The 18,449-nt window shown below is 56.3% G+C and overlaps 2 protein-coding genes across 8 annotated transcripts in view; both read right to left on the reverse strand.

Annotated features, from left to right (window-relative positions):
* The window catches only part of AKNA (AT-hook transcription factor), a 29,513-nt gene extending 19,519 nt beyond the window's left edge, over nt 1–9,994 (reverse strand). For 2 of the 7 annotated variants that reach the window (XM_045074028.1, XM_045074029.1), the window contains exon 1: nt 3,842–3,934. Coding sequence is in view for 3 of the 7 variants with exons in the window: in XM_045074032.1 (XP_044929967.1) it covers nt 3,842–3,884 (43 nt within the window). In the remaining 4 variants the exon portion in view is untranslated. Of the gene's footprint in view, nt 1–1,288; nt 1,501–3,841; nt 3,935–9,335; nt 9,458–9,900 lie in introns of those variants that run through there. The other 5 variants (XM_045074027.1, XM_045074030.1, XM_045074032.1 and 2 more) reach the window with 4 other exon arrangements.
* A 3,396-nt stretch (nt 9,995–13,390) lies between these two features.
* The window catches only part of WHRN (whirlin), an 89,322-nt gene continuing 84,263 nt past the window's right edge, over nt 13,391–18,449 (reverse strand). Inside the window, 4 exon segments of the mRNA XM_045074021.1 lie at nt 13,391–14,221; nt 14,515–14,637; nt 15,185–15,366; nt 17,137–17,674. Coding sequence (XP_044929956.1) covers nt 14,039–14,221; nt 14,515–14,637; nt 15,185–15,366; nt 17,137–17,674 — 1,026 coding nt within the window. The 3' untranslated portion in view covers nt 13,391–14,038.

Raw genomic sequence — 18,449 nt, forward strand, 5'->3', positions numbered from 1 at the left:
GGCCCTAGCCATATGAACTGGGTCCTGAACCCGAAAAAGCCCCGTGAGCACTAAATCCTCAGAGGCACTGGGCTGTTAGGATAAGGGTCCCCACCTGCCTTCAAGAACCTAACCCCCAGGGAAGCACGGACCACTCCCTCCTCCTTTTGTATGGCTCCTCTCTCCCCACCACTGGCCCTGCCTCCAGCACTCCCAAGGGACTTAGAGCCCCTTCTGGTCTCTTTCTCCCATTCCCGAGTGGGTCTGCATCGCCCACCCCCTACAGGGCTTCTCTGGCCCCCCTCAGCTGCTCCAAAATGAGGTCCCCTGTCTTTGTGGCTCAATCTCTTAGGCTGTCCTACGCCAACCGCCACCATGCAGCCTGGCTTTGCCTCCCCATGCCTTCTGGAGCCCACTTCCAATCCAGCCAGGGTTGTGCAGGGGGCCGGCCCCCTTTCTGCTCCCACCTCAACCCTGACGTCTTCCAGATGAGAAAACGGAGTCGTAGAGAGGTGGCTGGCTCTCACAAGACCTTGGGGACAGGAAGGGCAGCTCAGGGATTCAACCCCAGGGGCTATGACTCTGAAACCAAGTCCATGAGACTTGTGGGGAGGATGAGAGGAAGGGGAAGGAAGAGTCTCCATAGCAAGTGACTGGGCCCCTCCAAAAAGGCTGAGCTCAGAACCCCAAACTCAGCTGCCCTCCCTGAGCAGCTGGTTGGGCACAGACCTACTGTTCTCAAGGGGTTCCCGCGAAAAACTGGTCCCTTGGGGAAGCTCCAGCCCCTCCCCCCTCCAGATGTACCCCTCCTACCCCCAGCCCTCTCCTCACATCAGAGGCGGAGGAGAAAGAGGAAAGGTGCCCTGGCCGCTGCGGACTCTAGCCCCGCGGGCCTCAAGAACTCCCCTCGGGGTGTGGCAGATGGGGCCTCTCTTTTGTGAGGACCCCCACCCCCGTAGCCCCTCATCTGAGCATCATCTCTCAGACCCCTTAGCAGCCCGAGGACCAACTCTCCATGTGCTGATTAGGACGCCACAGGCATAGCGTGGGGACCAGCGCCCATCCAGGTCCCCAGAGGTCAGAATCAGGGCTCGGACGGGGATCCAGCGCCCGGAAGCTTGATGAAATCCCCCGAAAATCCACCCATGCCCCAGGCGCCAGATGCCCTAAACTGCGAAAGAAGTAGTAACAGCTGCCACAGCTGTAACTTCCTGGCTGGGCTGGTCCAGCTGCCCTGATTGTCCCAGAGAGTCTGTGACTGGCCAGTCCAGAGGGAAGGCGGCCTCCCCGGCCCGCCTGGCGCCCTTACCTCTCTCAGGCTCCACCACCATCCTGCTGGCCCAGGCTCAGGGGACCTGCCCATGAGGTCTTTGTTCCAAACCTAGGGAGCCCCCTGCCTCCATGGCGCCCTGGCCCGCCTCCAGGCCACTCTGCCAGCCCCGGCTGCTGCTGCTCACACACAAGCATCGCTCCCCACCTCTCCCCGCCCCTGCTGCGGCTGAGGCCGCCTCGCCTGGGCAGGAAGCGCCCAGCCTGATTTCCTACAAGTGTTTGTCAGAAGGAGGGGGTTTGTCTGCGTGCTGCCTGAGAGTCAGCGGGAGGAGCTTAACCCCTTGCAGGCCCTCTGCGGGTCTGGCTGCCCTGGCAAAGGACTCCTGGGGACTCCCCAAGTCAGGGATCGGGACCATCTGGGCCAAAGTACTGACTGAGGAGACCGAAGTCCGGAGAAGGTCAGCGGTTTGGCGAAAGTCACACAGAGCATGCCGAGCCTGGAAGGAGGCCTCTAGCAGCTTCGACCTTCTAGGAGCTTTTTCTGCAGCCTCTCCCCTCAAGGGCATGGCCTGGGCTAAGGCTCTCTCCGTCACCAGGCCTCTGGGCCCATCTGTAGAATGGGAGCTCAGACCAGATGCTCCCGGCCGGCTCTGACTTTCTGTCCCATCTACCACTGTGCAACCCAACATCTTAGGGAGGCTGCAGCCAGACCTGCCATCCCACCCACTGTCCTCACCCCCAAGCTGGGCCTGTAGCTACTGTGAGATTTTATAGGCAGCACTGGAGGTGGGGGATTGACTGATGAGCCGAATTTCTCCTGTTGTCCCCAAGACTTCTCAGAGGGCAAGCTCCCTTTTCCCAAGCTTCCATCACCCCATTCGTTCATTAGACAGGTACTTGCTGAGCTATTCTGCCGGGCGCTTGCCAAGGTGTTGGGAACACGGCAAGATACAGGACAGGCTGAGTCCTTGCTCCACTCTCCACAGAAACACAGGACAACATAAAACAAATGTGGAGGGAGGTAAGGACCGGACCCACAAGGGTGGGTTGGAGTGGAGATGGTGATCCTGATGCCTGAGGCCCATCCAGACCAACGGTCTCCAGGCATCAGCAATTTGAAAGTGTCCCAGCTGATTGGGATATGTGGCCCAGGTCGAGAATCTGTAGGTCAGAGAGTAGTGGGTTGGAGAGGAGGGTTTGGGGATGGCTAGGAAGGTCTCAGTGAGAAGGTGACATTCAAACAAGGGGCTGAAGGAAGAGAGGGGCAGGAGTGAGCCCCAGAAAGAGCTGGAAGCAGAGTCTTCTGGTAGGGCAACGGCAAAGGGCAAGGTGGGAACCAGCGGGGCCATCCCTGGGAACAGCAAGGCTGTGTACCCAGAGCAGAGGGAACCAGGCGGGAGAGGCAGGAGCAGGGGTGGAGGGGCAGGCTCAGGGTCTGGGCCCCCCATGCCTCCCCAGCTGTTTTTTCATCTGTAAGACAAGGATAAGCAGGACTGCTGCCACGATTGCCGGAGGCCACTCCAGCTACGTGCAGAGCTGGGGGCCCTGGAACACGAGTGAGTGAATGAACAGCTTTTTTCAAGGTCAGTTTGTGAGTATGTGGCAAAGCCAGGGCTAGAACCTAGTGCCCTCATCACATCAGTCAACCCATCCCTCCCCCCACTCCTTGCCTTCTTCCCACATCTGGGTGGCGAGGCTCTACCAGCAGCCCCTAGCCCAGCGTGGAGCAGAGCCAAACCCTAACGAGGCCCCTCCCCATCAGCTCTGGTGACCGTGTGGGTCTTTGTGTGAGGGGCGGGCTCCCCTGACGGGCCTGTCGCTCACTCACCCTCCCTCCCCTGTCATTAACCCAGGCAGCCCCGCCATCAACCCAGCAACACCAGGTGGCTGCCGCAGCTGGGCACGCCCCACGGGCCCCTGGATCCCCCTAAACCTAACTAAGACCCAACTGTCATTCTGGACCTTTTCCTCTCTTACACCCCAGAAACCCATCCATCATTGATTCCTCAGTCTCCCCAGAACCCGCCCCACCCCTGCATCCGTGCAAGGCTCCTGCAACAGCCTCTCCCGGGAAGCCCTGGGGTCCTTCCAATCCATACACTGCACCACTCGCATGGTTCCAAACAGAAGTGTGCAAACGTGGTCCATCTGGGCTTAAAAACCCTCCACTCCTGCCCCACTGCTCGCCCATGAGGGAGGCGCCTCTCCAGCCTCCCCCCCCCCCCCCCCCCCCACTGCTCTCCCCCCTCCTCAGCAGTGCGCTCCTTGCTGATGCTAGGACAAACGCATGGCGCTCCCCTTCATCATCCGACCCCACTTCTTCCTGGGAATTTGTAGGCCACCTACGGATCTCAGCCCCACAGAACCCTTTGGGAATTAGACTTCTGATCTTTTTGGCACTTGAGAGCTCCCAGCACCCAGCAACAGCGCCTGCCACACGGCAAAAGCACAGCAGATACATGCTGGGTCATCTACTGACTCTCGCTTGTCGCCCAAGGCTGGCTGTGGCCCTCACATCCCTGGCAGACTGGTGTGACGTCCCCATTTTAAAGGTGGGTAAACAGAGCCTAGGAGAACCTGAGAGACTTACCTGCTGTCACAAAGCTGGGGAGTTCCGGTGAAGATTGACGCATACAAAGGTCCGCCTCTTAACAGCAAAGCTGGGAGCCTACACCACTGGGGCCTGCAGAGATAACAAGTACCTGTGCGTGATGAAATTGGCAGTGGAGCTTGCCAATTAGTCCACTAACTGCAAGTCCCTAAGCCAATGTTCTACCTCGATAATGAATCTCTGGTTCCACACAGAGCCTTTCACCAGCTTTTCTAAACGGCTCTCCGGTCCTTGAACCAGATGCTTTACGAAATAGCCTTAGGGAGTGGGCAGGACAGGAGTGAGAGAGCATTTACCGGTTAGGAAACTGAGGCCCAAAGATGGGGAAGGGATTAGTTCCCAGTCAACCAAAATGAAAACAAACAACAAACAAGATCCTTTGGCCCCCAGGCTTGAGTACTTTTACCAGAAACAAGCCCACATCCTGTTGCAGGGGCACAAACCTGCCTTCCGGCCCACAGGGGCCCAACGAACCTCTGGCCACTCATTCTCTCTAGCTCTTGGGTCCTGATGCTCCGGCACAGTGACGCCGTCCCCACCCACACTCCCCCTGCCCACCACTCAGCCATCCCCTCTGGCCTCACTCCACATCCCCTCCTGAGCCCCATCTAAGGGCTCAGCTTGGGAGCCTTGAATGGAAGGTAGGTCTGCCTTGCTTCAAGCCTTCCAGTGCAGCCCAGGACATGCCCCGGGACTGAACACAACATCCTGGGGCCCAGAGGTACAGGGGGGCCACGAGGCTACCCACCCACTGGGGGAAAGCACGGGCTGATCGGCAACTTCAGAATTCATGGTGGCTCCCTTCCTTGGGAAAATCAATGAAAACCCTCCCTAAGGTCACCCACTCCTCGGCCCACATTGCTGATTTTACCCTCTAGTGAAAATCCACAGGGAGTCTGGGGGGGCAGGTAAGGATTGCAGGAGCTGGCCAAGAAGAACCGGGGAAGGGGAGACCCAAGTTAGAGCCTGAGTCATACTGCACAAGGGCCTTCCCTGCTCTTAGCTTGGGAAACTTGGGGCTTAATGAGATTATCTCTGAGGTTATCAGAAATGACCTTCTAGCGCTAAATCTGCAGGTTCTTGATTCTACTTGCCTACACAGGTAGAAATACCAGGGTAATGGGAGGCTAGAGGGTACAGGGGTTTATGGAACATGTGCTCCGTGTGCAGAGACGTCCAGGTTCTCATTAAAAGCTGTGTGGCCATGAGCAAGCAGCTCAATCTCTCTGAACCCCAGATTCTTTCTCTGTAAAACGAGGGGCAATACTGATTTCACAGAATCATTGGGATGATAAATGAGACTACGTCGTACCTAACGTCCTGGCCCATGGCCCAGCTGGCACAGAGCTCATGAATAAATGACTTTGGCCAGATCTGTGAAACGCCCATATGGCCTGCTCCCCCACAGGACTGAATTTAATTTTCCTGGCTCCGGAGCTTCCCTAATACCAGCCACAACCCTCACTTTGGGTCTTGCCCAGAAAAGGGGATGGCTAACTGTCCCAAGGCAGAGAGAAACGCTGCCATTTCCTTGTGACCTTCTTCCCTATGGGTCCCCATCGATTCTAGGGGTCACCAATCCATTAGTGAAGTAGGGGAGGAGGCAGGCCTTCCTCCACCAACCAAAACATGGGTTATAAAGAGGATGTGGCCATATGGTGGAAAATACACACATGCACACACACTTGCACACAGAGACACCCACACTCTTAAATTCACGCTCCATGAAAAGAGTCCAACAACAACAAAGATACCTCGGTGCCAGGAATGCATTGCTAACATTACAGTACAATTTTATTGTGCACCTATTACTGAAGCCCGTCGCATGGATTCGGACGTCATTATTTGATCTTCGTGCCGATTCAAGGAGGCAGGAATTAGTATCCCCTTCCACAGGAGAGGAAGCTGGCTTTGAACCAGGCTGTCTGAATCCAGACAGTATGGTCTTCATCATTTGCGACTGAACCTTGCAGTAAGTGAAAAGACTGAAAACGACCTCAGTGTCCAGTAGCAGGGGATCATGGAAACAAATCGTGACAGTTTCCACTCAAAGGTATTTTACGCAGCTAGTATTCGTTCTACTGTGGCCGAAGGCGCAGTCCCGTAAAAAAGTGTGATACGCTGAGTGAACAAACCAGTTATAAAATAATCTCTATCCCGTTTGAATCCCTTCAAGAAAAAATGAAAGGGTAAAATAGGGAGGAGGAGAGGGAATTGAGGGAGGGAGGGAGAGCGAGAGACGCTCCCAAATGCTTGCTTACAGTAATTAGCAGCAAGTAGCACGACGGCAGGCAAGTTTACTTTCTCCTTATGTATATTTTGGAAAAATAATAGTTGCTTTACAAAAAAGAGTAAAATAAATATGTACTATTCTTTTTTAAGATCCTGATTTTTAAAAAATATTTTATTTATGTATTTATTTGCGGGGAGGGGGGGAGAGCACGTGAGCAGGGGGAGGGGCAGAGGGAATCTCAAGCTGACTCCTAGCTGCACATAGAGCCATTATGCAACATGTGGAAACATAGGAAAATCACAAAAGGAAAGAAAGGGATCTTAGCCACTCTTCACATTTTGGGATATGGTGTGTGTTGTCTGATTGGATCCCTTGTCATCAGGCATTTAACAGATGAGGAAAGGCCCAGAGAGGTCATACAACTTGCCCAGAGTCACACAGCACATGATAGGCAGAGTTCGATTTGCATCCACAAGTAAAGCATTATCCTCCAAATGAATCCTTGACCTAGAGGGGCTGAGTGCAGCCTCCTGGACCCTGAGGTCCTTCCTGGTCCTTGGTCCTTGGCTGTGGACTCAAGACTCCGAGAAGACTGAAGACTCCAAGAAGACTGCCAGATGGGCATCACACTCGGCCTATATCGCCAGCCTCTGCCCCAGAACAGGGAAAGCTGGCAAGGGTCTAGGGGCTGGTGCAGGACCAGGCCTGGGAGAAAGGGATCACTCTTGACAACCGAACTGGCGTCTGGCTGGCACCTGGCCAGAAGCTGGGATAGTACACTGGAATGAAGGAGGCACCCAGGAATTAAAAATATAAGGGGTTGAGGCAGAAAGGCCTGGGTCCAGATCTGGTAGCCTTCTAAACTCCTCTGATATCCTCATCTCCAGAGGATAACACTTTCCTCAGGGGTGCGCCTATAAAGTAAGGGGATTATGTGTTTGCACCGTGCTTGCACATGTGCTAGCATACGGGAGGGGCTTGGAAAACTCAGGAGGGACACTGTTAGCCTCGTCCTGGCTCCCAGGTCAGCCTGTGCCTCTTCCAGTCACTTAGTGCCTGGCTCAGCCTCCCATCCCTTGGCCGCACACAGCTGGATAAATCTTCCCAGAGCATCATTCTGGTCAAGCCTTTCCCTGCTTAAAGAACACGGATGGCTGTTGTCACATTCAGGTAAAAGCCCAGACATCTTGGCCCCGGAATTCAGGCTCACACTGACCTGCTCCCAAGTCGTACAGCTGGGGCACTGCGTGACTCAACACAAGGGACCAGGAGCCTCCTCTCATACAGGTTTCCTTCCCCAAATCCCACACTTTGGGGGAACTGCAGCGGGGTGTGGGTCTTCTGGCCTGGCACCCCTGGAGCCCTCCTGCACAGTCAGAAACCACCCATCCTGCTGTCATACAGAGCAACGCTGGCCTTCCAGCCCACAACAGCCTTCATAGGCAGCTCTCTTAAAAAAAATAAAGAAAAGAAAACGCCCAATTTGTGGCCTGATCTGCCAAGTTCCATAGTATAAATACCCGTATGATGGCCAATTTCAAGGTACCAATGTGACTATCACTAGCACAGCCCTGGAAAGAGATGCACACGGTCAGCTCTCACAAGATGACTCACCCCTGCACATCCAGAAGGATGGACCAATTAACTCCCATGAAAAGCTGTGTGACCTCAGCTTAGTGACTTAAACTCTCTGAACCTTAGGCTTTTCCTATGTAAAATGAGAATAGCAGCACCCACTTCATGGCAACAATGTGAACACTAAATGCCAGAATCGAGGAATCAATGACACTGCACTCAACACCTGCTATGTCCAGGGCTCCATACTGGGAACCCAGAAAGTGACTGGTGACGAAAACTCCCACCCACCCAGACCTCAGTCACTGCAGTAAAATCCTTGGCGCCGTGGCTAGAAGACAGCAAGCAATAACCAATAACCGGTGTCAATGCTATTGTGACTTTCTTTCTTTGGGCCTGAGATTCCTCCTCTCCAAACGTGGAATGTGGGTTGAATGAAACTTTCTATGGTTCCACCTCACTTCAGCCTTAAAGCTGAACTGGAGTGGGTGTTACCATGCCCATTTCACAGAGGGGAAAACTGAGGCGTTCAGAATGCAAGCTGGGTTGGGGACTCACACCAAGGTCTTCTAACTCCCCGTGCCCAGATCTGTCCCACCTTCCAGGACCGAAGAAACATACAACGGACCTGGGATTTTTCTGGTGATTCAGCTGGATGCTTTAAAAAGATTTTCTTCCCACCCCCCTGATCTCCCCCCTCCACCCCCGGGGGTAAACTAAAATGTCCTTGGCAGGCACTAGTTTCCAAAATACACTCTCAGCATGAGGGCAGCAGTGCCCGGGAACATCCCCAGACTCGCTGCTAACCCCAACCCCAGTGCCTCTAGCAGAATGTGCGGGCTGGTGGGAGCTGATGAAATCCCTGTGCAAGAAGGGCTCACATCACATGTTTCAAACGCAAACCACTGGACTTTGGGAGACAAGGCCTCACGTGGGCACCTTCTCCCTCCTGCAGAAGAACTGAGACCGCCTGTGAGAATAAACTAAAAATGTCCCCCAAACACCATGGGGTCCATCCCCCTAAGCCAGACTCGGGCCCCCTCAAACAGATGGGCAGAGATTCTGTTTTCTTGACAAAACAAAACCAAGAACCAAAAAATAAAACCCACCAACTCTAGAGGCGGCGCCTGGAAAATTCTCTTGGGGAAGTCCCCGTAGGTGTCTAACCTCAGTTCTTCATGATTTGGTTTCCACAATTTCTTCTGTTCTAGAGGACAGAAACAATGTCTCTTTTTCTCTGCAACCTGTCTCGGCAACTCTTCTCAACTCCAAAATAGCCCGGGTTTGTTACCAACAACTTTCCTTTCCAACTTTATCACTGAGAAGCAGAAGCTTTTGAAACCTAGGTAATGATCCTCTTCAACCTGTCAGGGCTTTCGACAAAAGCCGGCAAAATGAACGGGGAAGAGTCTCGTCCCAGCTGGCACGCCGCCAGCGCCAGCCACATCACACTGGGGAGAGGCCAGCTCTGCGCCTTCCCTGCTGTGCGCTTCGGGCAAGACGCGCCCCCTCTCTGGGCCTCAGTCTCCCCATCCGTGTACCAAGAAAGGCTGGCCCGATTTCTCCGTCCATTCCAGTTCCTGCCGCAGTCGGAGCTGCCCACCCTCACTGCTGGCCTTTGCTCTCCCTCCCTCCCCCCCGCCAAAAAGAGGAAAAGAAACTTGCGTTAGGTGTCGGGGGAAGCCGTGCCGCTCCGAGTTGTCAGGCTGCGCGGGTTGTTGCCGGGAGAACGCAGCGCGCAGAAATCCCAGGACAGAGAAGTCCCACCTCCCCGGTAACCACAGCTACCCGGGCCACACCTCCAACCCAAACACAGCCCGAAGCCCCGCCAAGGACCACCCCCGGACTCCCTGGGGACCCCTCCCCGCCCAGAGACCAGCCCCAGCCGGAGCGAGCGAGAGGGAGAGAAAAAGCCAACGCCCCCATTGTGCGGAGGTGGAGACTGAGGCCGACGGCGGAGACCGCGGAACCCAGCCCCCGGCGAGGTTAGGACTGAACACTGACGGCGCGCCAGGGGCGCCCTCCCATTCCGGGAGTGCCGATCCGTCTGCTTCCCGCGCGCGTGGGGTTTCCACGTGGGAGAGGCCGAGAGCAGAGCAGTCCCTGTGGATCGGAGCCCATCGGCGCTGTCCGCTCTCCCCCCACCCCATTCCCCAGACCGAGAAACCGAGGCCCGGCGAGGGCCCAGCACCCGCCCGCGACCCACCGTGAGCCCCTCCCCGCGCCTCACCTGCTGGCTGTCTCCGCGCGCCGGTGGTTTCCTGGAGTTGAGCGGCAAACAAAGGCCTCCAATCCCGGCGCGGGGCGGGGCGGTGACTGTTTGCTTAATCCCCGAGGCGGGCCTGTGACGGGCGGGGAGGGCCCTGGGAGGCGGGGCCTCGGGAAGCTCCACCAATCGCAGAGAGCCGGCCGCCTGCGGCCCGCCCCCAGGGACTCGGCCGGCCCCCCCCCCCCCCCCCCAGCGCTGCAGAGCTTGCATCTGGGTTTGTGTCCCTCCTGGAACCCGCCCGAGGGCGTCTAGAAGCCTGAGGCCCAGAGCTAAGACTTTTGTGCAAGGTCGCATGGAGCCAGAGTGAGCAAGAAAGCCCAAACGTACGTAGCGGAAACGGAGTGCTTCATAACAGTCCTAAGAATCTTAATAAACTTTCCTTGAGCTCCTGCGTGTCAAGGACTGCTGTGCGCTCCTCCTGTGATCCGTCCTCTCCTGCGAGGTAGCTGGGTATTGGCGCTGCCCTCCAAGTCCACTCTCGTCCAGACCACGAGGAGCAAGCGGGGAAAACCCGGGTCTGCAGAGGGATCGCGACTTGCCCAGAGTCCCGCGGTGAGTGCAGGACAGAGAGATCCCTTGTCCCCTGACAGCTCGCCTTGAAGAGTGGCGGTGTAAAGTGTCGAACTGACCTCAGCTCCCCGTCCCAGTTCTGCCACTGGACTTCAGAGCTGCCGCGAGGAGGGGATAAAATAAACCCAGCGCCAAGCCCAGAAGAAAGAAATCAACGGCACTCACTTCAAGAGTTCCTCTACCAACCCTGTCTCATAAGGGGGTTAATAGGCCCCAAGACAGGAAGAATTTTTCCTGGGGACCCGCGTCCAACTATGTTGCAGCCACTTCCTTATCCTCTTGGCAGATCCCTCTTCCCAGTTCCCCAGGGGGCCTGAGGCTCCTGCAGGTGCCCAGTAATGATCACAGCAGCCATTCCTGTTCACTAAAGGTATATTCCGTGCCAACGGCAAACTTTTTAGCCAGTCCTTATAATATCCTATAGGCTAGGTGAATACTATGCCCTCCATTTGAAACATGAAACTGAGGCTCAGAGAGGTTAAGTGACTTGCTCCAGATCACACAGCCAGGAAATCGTAGAGGTGGAATTTGATTCCAGATGTCAGACTCTGAAGTATGGACCCTTTGAGCGGGGTCTTGTTCTCTATCCTTGCACTCCTCACACTGGGCTGTTCTATCCCTCACCCTGTTTTCTCCCAGGCAAAGCAAGGTCCAGATAATTTGGAGACCAGCTCAGCACCTGCTTGGGCAGGCCCTGGCTCAGGCCAAAAACATGCACTCTTTCTGCCTTCTTCAATTAGCAGCAGACCCTGAGACCCTCCAGCAATACTGTCCCCACACCACCCCTGCCCTGATTCTGGCATCATGAATAAAGTGAGGGCCACAAGGGCGTGTGGCCAGGGTGAACCTCTGACCCCTCCCTGCTCCATTATTCAGAACTACCTTAACCCATGGTATTGGGTCCCTTCAGAAGACAGCAGGACACATGCTTGTCCTTGGCTTTATGATGTGGACTTCAAGTAGCCATGCATCCAAATTTAGCCTCTATTACCTGCTAACTCTGCAACTTTGGGCAAGAACTTGACCTTTCTAAGCCCACTGGCAAAGAAATTTTTTTAAAGTTTGTTTAAAATTCCACGAAAGGGGGACCCTAATGCCCAATGGACCACAGTCCCGGAGTCGAGCCAGAGAATTCTAGAAACGACAGCTCCTGAAACTCTTTCTTGTCCTAGTTTTTCAGAGTTCAACTGGGAGCAATGGGCAGCAGCGACTGGGAGCTTTCTTGCCTCGTGAAGTCGGAGCTTGTGGTCAGTTGGCTGGTTCAAGGCATGGATGGTCACGAGGTCACAACTTGCCCAGAGCTCACAGAGTTGGTTAGTGGCTGGGCTGAAATTCACTGTGGGCTGGTGATAGATGAAAACCTTTCAGTTCAGAACAAGATGCACAAGGACTCGAGACTGCAAAGGGTGTGGCGTTTCTAAGGCCAGAGGGCCCTTGGTTCACCATCATCATCATCTGGACTGTCATGGTCTTCCTGGGGCTGACCCTGAGCCTGATTCTGAGCCTGGTTCCTGGGGCCCACGCACAGTGTCCCAACCACTGTCAGAGGCAAGTAGCTGGATCCCCATTGAATTGTTTCCTGGGATGGTTGTAACAAATTATTACCAGTTCATGGCTTCAAGCAGCACTCATTTGTTCTCTTACAAAGGGATGTCAGAAGTCTAAAGTCGGTTTCACTGGGCTGTCCTCAAGATGTCAGGAGGGCAGGTCCCTTCCGCAGGATCCGAGGGGAGAATTTCTTTCCCTGACTTTTCAGTGTCTAGTAGCTGCCTGTATTCCTGGGCTGGTGGTCCCTCCCCCATCTTCAGAGCACATCCCAACCTCCACTTCCTTAGCCACAATACGGTTCCCTCCGCGCATCAAGTCTCCCTCTGCCTCCCTCTTCCAGGGATCCTTGGGATTACATGGGGCCTGCCCAGAAAATCAGCTCAACCTCCCCATCTGAATGCCTTAATCCCTTAGGCAAAGTCCCTTTGCCAGGTAAGGGAACATTCTCACATTGCCAGAACCTGGGTTATCTTTGAGGTCACGATTCGGCCTACCACACCCACTTCCCAGATAGGAATTTGGACCTAGAAAGGTGAGATCATTGACCCATGACCAGGCAGGATTTGGCATCTGATGCCTGGAGATCTAAGCCCTGATGACCAAGTGGGAGTTACTCCCTGCATGGGTATTAAGACTGAGGAGGGGCACAAAGAGTCCCCACTGGAGGGGCCGGGGCTTCAGGGATACGGGCTGCTTCAGAGGTCAAGTGGAATCCCAGGACCCTGGCCTCAGGTGGTCTCGTTGGGCTGGGGAGGGGAAAGGGTCAGCTAAAAGCAGGATCTGGCACATGTCTGCACATCAGCTGCCCCTAATCCTGCTCTGGCTGACCTCTGAACACAGGGCTGAACAAAGCAGGACTTCTCCAAGTCTTTTTGTCCCAGAGAAATCCTGGGGTTGAAGGAAATGGGCCCTGGGGCTATGTAGCAGACCATTTTTTTTTTTTTTTTTTTGCCTCTAACACCAGGCTGCAGCCACCTCCCAGGAGTTTGCCTGAAATCCCTGCCCTGCTTGGTTTCCTCCTTTTTCCCTTTCCTGATCCCCCCCCCCCAAAAGGCAGGCCACCTCCCTGTATCTGAAAACATCCCTATTCAGTCCCATAACATACGTGTCTGTTTTAAGAGTATTTTCTGTGAACAACCTTCAAGTAAGGTGCTCCAAGATGTGGGTGTGGCTCATGTGCCCCGTGTAGCTGCTGTGTGTTGCACATGGGGGTGGGGGGCAGGGGGAGAGGCTAGTGGTGTGTGTTACTCTATTCTATCCGCCCCCCACTTTAGGTCAAGCTATCAAAACCCCAGCCACAAAGGCAGGCCACACAGCACGCTGGACACTCACCTTGTTCAGGTTTCTTTATTGAAAAATTAAAGTCATAAGCTCTGTATATAAATACACGGACATCGCGGGTCCCCTGCAAGGCCTCTGGGATAGGCTGGGGGCAGGGTGGGAAGCTGGGGTCTTGGGGTCCCCAGGGGTGACGAAAGGGAAATAAATAATAAATATTATGGGGGGAATAAGGAACCAGGAAGAAAGGGGGTGTGAATGGGGGGAGGTGCTTGACGCTTATTTGTGGCACTAAAGGTCCTGCGAGATGCCCCTGGTGGGGGCGTGTCAATGAATTCTCAGGTGGTCTTACAATGGATAAAGACTCAGACACCAGAGGACTGGCCAGGTCCTAGCTGGCCAGGGAACGGGGCCCAGTGGCCTCATCCAACCCAGGGGGACAGGCTTTCTCTCCTTCCCACCACTTGTACTGAGCGCCTACTGTGTACGCCAAGCATGGCACCGGATCCCGACCTGACCTTCTGTTTCCTCATCCGGCTCTCTTCTCCTGGTTCTGGGCCAGCGGGCCGGGAAAGAGTGGGGGGATGTCTTCCTGCGCCCCTGGCTATGCAGCCCTGGCCCTCCGGGAGCTGACTAGTACCAGGAGGGAGGAGGACCGGGGCCGGGGACTGGGCAGCAGCGGGAGGCCTCCGGGCCCCAGCCTCTAGAGCATCACATTGAACTCGGTGACCAGAAAGTCAATATAGTCTCGCTCCTTGGTCTTGAAGGCCTCTGCAATGATGCGCGCTGCCTCCCGGTGCTCCTTGCCCCGAAGGGTCAGCCCGTTCACTTCCAGAATCACGTGGCCCACCTTGAGCTGCCCGGAGTTGTGGGCCGAACCGCCTCGCTGCAGGGGCGAGACACAGGGTAGGTAGGGGCGCTCGAAGCGGCTGAGGGCGAGGCTGGCCTGCCTTAGATACCCACCGGGTCAGGCCCAACCCCGCCAAGCAGGCTACAATCTGGGGGTCTACTGCCCTGACAAGGAAAATAGGCTCAGGGAGGGCAAAGGGCCTGGGTCTGCCTCTGGTGGCTGGTCATCCTCGGGGTGGGGGGTATGTGTGGGACAGAACCCTGGGGATGCCAAGAGAGGGGCCCTCGGGGGTAGGCAGAAATAGTCACGTGGGGCGCACGAAGATGTACCTGAATCGTGACGATCCGGGGCAGAGGCTGGCGGGTGTTGGCGCCACCCTCGATGGCAATGCCCAGGGTGGCCGCACTTTTCTTCACGCGGACCAGGGTGGACGTGGGCTCCAGGAGTCCAGGCTGTGAGCGTGAGCAAGGAGACAAGTGTCTGAGGCCTTCTCCATGGATAGACCTTGCTCGGGTGTTGGGGGTGTGTGTGCGTGCACCGGCAGTGACATGCCACTGGGTCAGAAGGGCTCAGACGACAGCCCCGGGCTGGGCGCTGCCAGTGTGCTAGCACTAAGCTAAGAACAGGTGCCCACAGCTCTCTAACTGCCGAGGCTCAGGTTAAGGGGTCGGCCCGAGGCTGCCTGATGGTGGGGGTCCTGGGACTCGGACCCAGGCCTGACTGCCTCAGCCAGCATGCCGACTCAGTCCTGTGCTAGAAGTCCCTGAGGACTGGCTTTTAGCGCTTGGCTTGTCAATGTCTGGCAAAGGTGAGACCTAAACTGGGCCTCCAGATTCCTGATACAGTGCTCGCCCCCAGGACCCTCATCCTCCAGTGCTGGGGGCTCACTTTCTCCCTGCAGTGGGTACTTGTCAAGCTGAGCCCTGCTGGGGGACCTCCTGTTCCCCACCTGGGGCCTGCCCTCCCCTCAGTCCTCTGTATCCCCTCCTCCTCGCTCACCGGTTTGGTGGCCCCCTCTGTGGTCCTCTCGTTCCGAGGTGGCTCCTTGCTACTCCTGCTCTTGGTAGATGCCATCTGTCTGCCTCGGCCCGGGGCGCTGGCTTCCGCCTCACCGGCATCCACACCGCTGTCCTCGCTCAGGGTCTGCCCACTGTCCGAGAGCTGGGAGAGTGTGGAGGTTGCTGGGAGGGGAAACGGGAGGAGAGTGGGGGTTTATACCTCTGGGGTCCGGGTGGGCTTCCTGGAGGAGGTGGTGGAGCTACAAGCTGGAAGGCTGTGGGGATTCCCCAGGCATGGACTAGGGAGCAATGAAGGGATCACAGGGCTGGAGGGAGGCGAGACACCGTGCTACCTTTCCACCACTGGGATCTGCCCTTCCACCCAGGGCGTGGCCTCAAGGCCAACAGGTCTTCTGCTCTGACCACCCAGTTCTCTGTCCATGGCATAATGATGAAAACAGAGGTCAAGAGGCAAACCCAGCCCACAGATATGGGTTATTATTATTTTTTAATTTGCATAATGCTCTCCAATTTTAATGATGAACTAACATATTCCAATTAAGGTATTTCACAGAAAAATTAAATTTCTAGCTTCTCAATAAAACAAGGGAAGGTTTACCCTCCCTTATCTGTACCCTCCACAACCCCAACTGGCCTGAGCTGAGCGGTGAGCACATGCCCTCATTCACCAGTCAAACCCGAGCTGCTTTGCTGTGTGTGTGAGGGCTGGGCCCCTGAATCTGGGACACTCCGGAGACCAGCAGGACAGGTCTGAATCCTTTCTGCCCAGCTTGAGCAACCCCAGCGAGTTACATAGCTTCCCTGAGCCTCCCTGGCTTTGTTCTAACATAGGAGCCATGATGCCCATCTAGCAGCATTATCATAAAGATTTTATTATTTGTGATGTGTAGAGTGAAGCCCACAGTTAATGTTCTGTGACTCTGTTTTCCCGTCTGTAAAATGCGGACAACAGTAGCAGCTTTACGGGGCTGCTGGGAGGGTTAGATGAGGTGCTAATAGAGGCAGGGCCCCTAGAACCGTATCTGGTACACAGGAAACCCCGCACAACGGACACCTTTTATTCTTGTGTTCTGGGCTCAGGTGACACCTCGGGTTTCTCTCACCGCATCCGGCCTGTTGTCCCCTTAGCTGCCTTCCCTCCCTGAGCTCCTGAGCATGAGCACCCTGCAATCTGCATCCCAGTCTGCCCACTGTTTGGTATACAGCAGGCACTCAGTTCAGAGCCCCCAACCTGCCACCTTCCCTGACCACAGCGGGACCTATACATGACTTAAGCCACAAGATGGCAGCAGAATCCAGCGAGAGGCACCCAACTTGCTAAGGGAAGGGAGATCTAGAGCCAGATCTAGAGCCCGCCAAGGCTTCCGGCTTCCTGCGAGTGAAAAACCGGCTTTATACTGCTGTCCGCCCCGTCAGCTGGACACTGTCTGGAAGCTCTGGGGCCGCAGCCTCTGCAAGTTCGAGCCTGCAATCTGAGCCTGCAGGCCTCCCCCGGCACCCCTTCCCCCGCCCCCAGATCTGGAGACCTCCAGGGGTCCAGGGACAGTACTTTCCATGCCTGTCTTTCCCCCAGCATGCACCTTGTCCCAGACTCAGGGGATAGAGATCACAGAGGCCACCCCTGTCCTCAAGGAACCCCAGTCTCAGTGGGGAGATGGAGACTGTCGGGTGGCCAGGACCGGGGGCTCTGGGGCAGGAACCCAATCCTCCCAGCGACCCAGTGGGGCTGTCACCGAACCTCCATCCTGTGGCTTGTCCGTGGTAACACAATTCTCAAGTGGCAGCGCTAGGGCTCACACCTGTGTCCACACGGACTCAGCACCCGGGGCACTCGGACCCTGCACACGCTTCCACTCTAACTATGCCTGGATGCCCCCCAAACCAGCTGCGGGTGCTCTGAGCCCATCCCCCGAGGTGGCGGCCAGTACTCACTGCGGGTCTGGGGCAGCGCCCTCACTTCGTTCACGTCCGGCTCGCTGTCGGGCCGGTGCACCTCCACCATGACAAAGTGCTGGTTTGTGCCCACTGGGTCTGGCCGGCCGGAGGGGGAGGGTGGCGGGAGGCAGCCCCCCGCCAGCGTGGCCTCTGCGGGGGAGCTTTTCAGGTGTGGGGGTGACTGGACACGCGGGAAGGGGCCGATGGGGTGCTGGTTGACCAGGGCCAGGTGGGCGTCCAGGGGCCTCTTGGAGCCGGGGTTGGCGGGAGAGACAGAGGCATAAATGGGGGAGGAGGGCGAGTCTTGTGCTGAGGAGGCCCCCGGGACAGGCGCGGTCCCCGCTGGTGGGCTGTGGTTTCTGGGAGCCGAGAAGACGATGCCCGAGTGGGAAGACGCAGAGGACGGTGGCTGGAGGTCCTCCTTCCCTGGCTTCCTCGGTGGGGCGTGCAGGCGGTTGTGGCCTTGGGCCAGAGGTGGGGCGGGAGGCGGCGGCTTGTAACTCGGCAGCCCCTCGGATGGGGCTTTGACGTCGTCCTGCCAAAAGACCCAACAGGAGTAGAAGGAGTCAGACCCCATGGCGGCTGGTCAAGGGGAGCCCCGAGCGGCCCAGGCTGCGGCTGGAATTTTGTCCCGCTCTATCAGCTCTCGGCCACGCTGCTCTGAATAATGCAACACCCCAGTGGAAAACTGCTCCCCCCGGCTCGGCAGCTGATAAGCGTCGGCATCCTGGCGGGCGTCTCTGGGGATGGCATCGTTACCTGTGGGAACTCAAGTTCTTGGCATCAGCCAGGCCTTGTCACAGGGAACAAGACTTAATTAGAGGTGGATGTGGAGAATGGAAGGAACAGAAAAAGCATTTCTTTGGCTTTTCTTTCTGGAAGATTATCGTGGCTACTAGAGGCAGGAGATGTGCAGGACTGGAGGGAGAGGGAACGGACAGAAGGGGACAGTCACATGGGCTCGGGGACTGTGTGGTCCTAGGCAAGGCACAGCTGGCCTCTCGGAGCGCCTCTCTGGGCAGTGGGCAAATCTGCACCTGCCTGGCAGGGGTGCGGGGGTGTGAGCAGCCCCATGCGTCATGTGTTGATGGGTGCCTGTGCCCAGCAGGTGCACAGAGAGCAGGAGCCCCAGATAGCATCATTGCTGTTACCCCCTGCCTAGGCCGACACCCAGCACTTGAACGCCCTGACGACAGGGCAGGCACGTCCCAAATGCTTTACTTATGTGGACCCATTCACCCCTTGCCATAAACTTGGGGTGGGTACACTACTATTATTCCCATGTTACAGAGGAGAAAACCGAGGCACAG

Source organism: Mustela putorius, unplaced genomic scaffold (genome assembly GCF_011764305.1).
Source record: "Mustela putorius furo isolate JIRA1106 unplaced genomic scaffold, ASM1176430v1.1 tig00537301_pilon_pilon_pilon, whole genome shotgun sequence".
NCBI classification, from domain to species: Eukaryota; Metazoa; Chordata; class Mammalia; order Carnivora; family Mustelidae; genus Mustela; species Mustela putorius.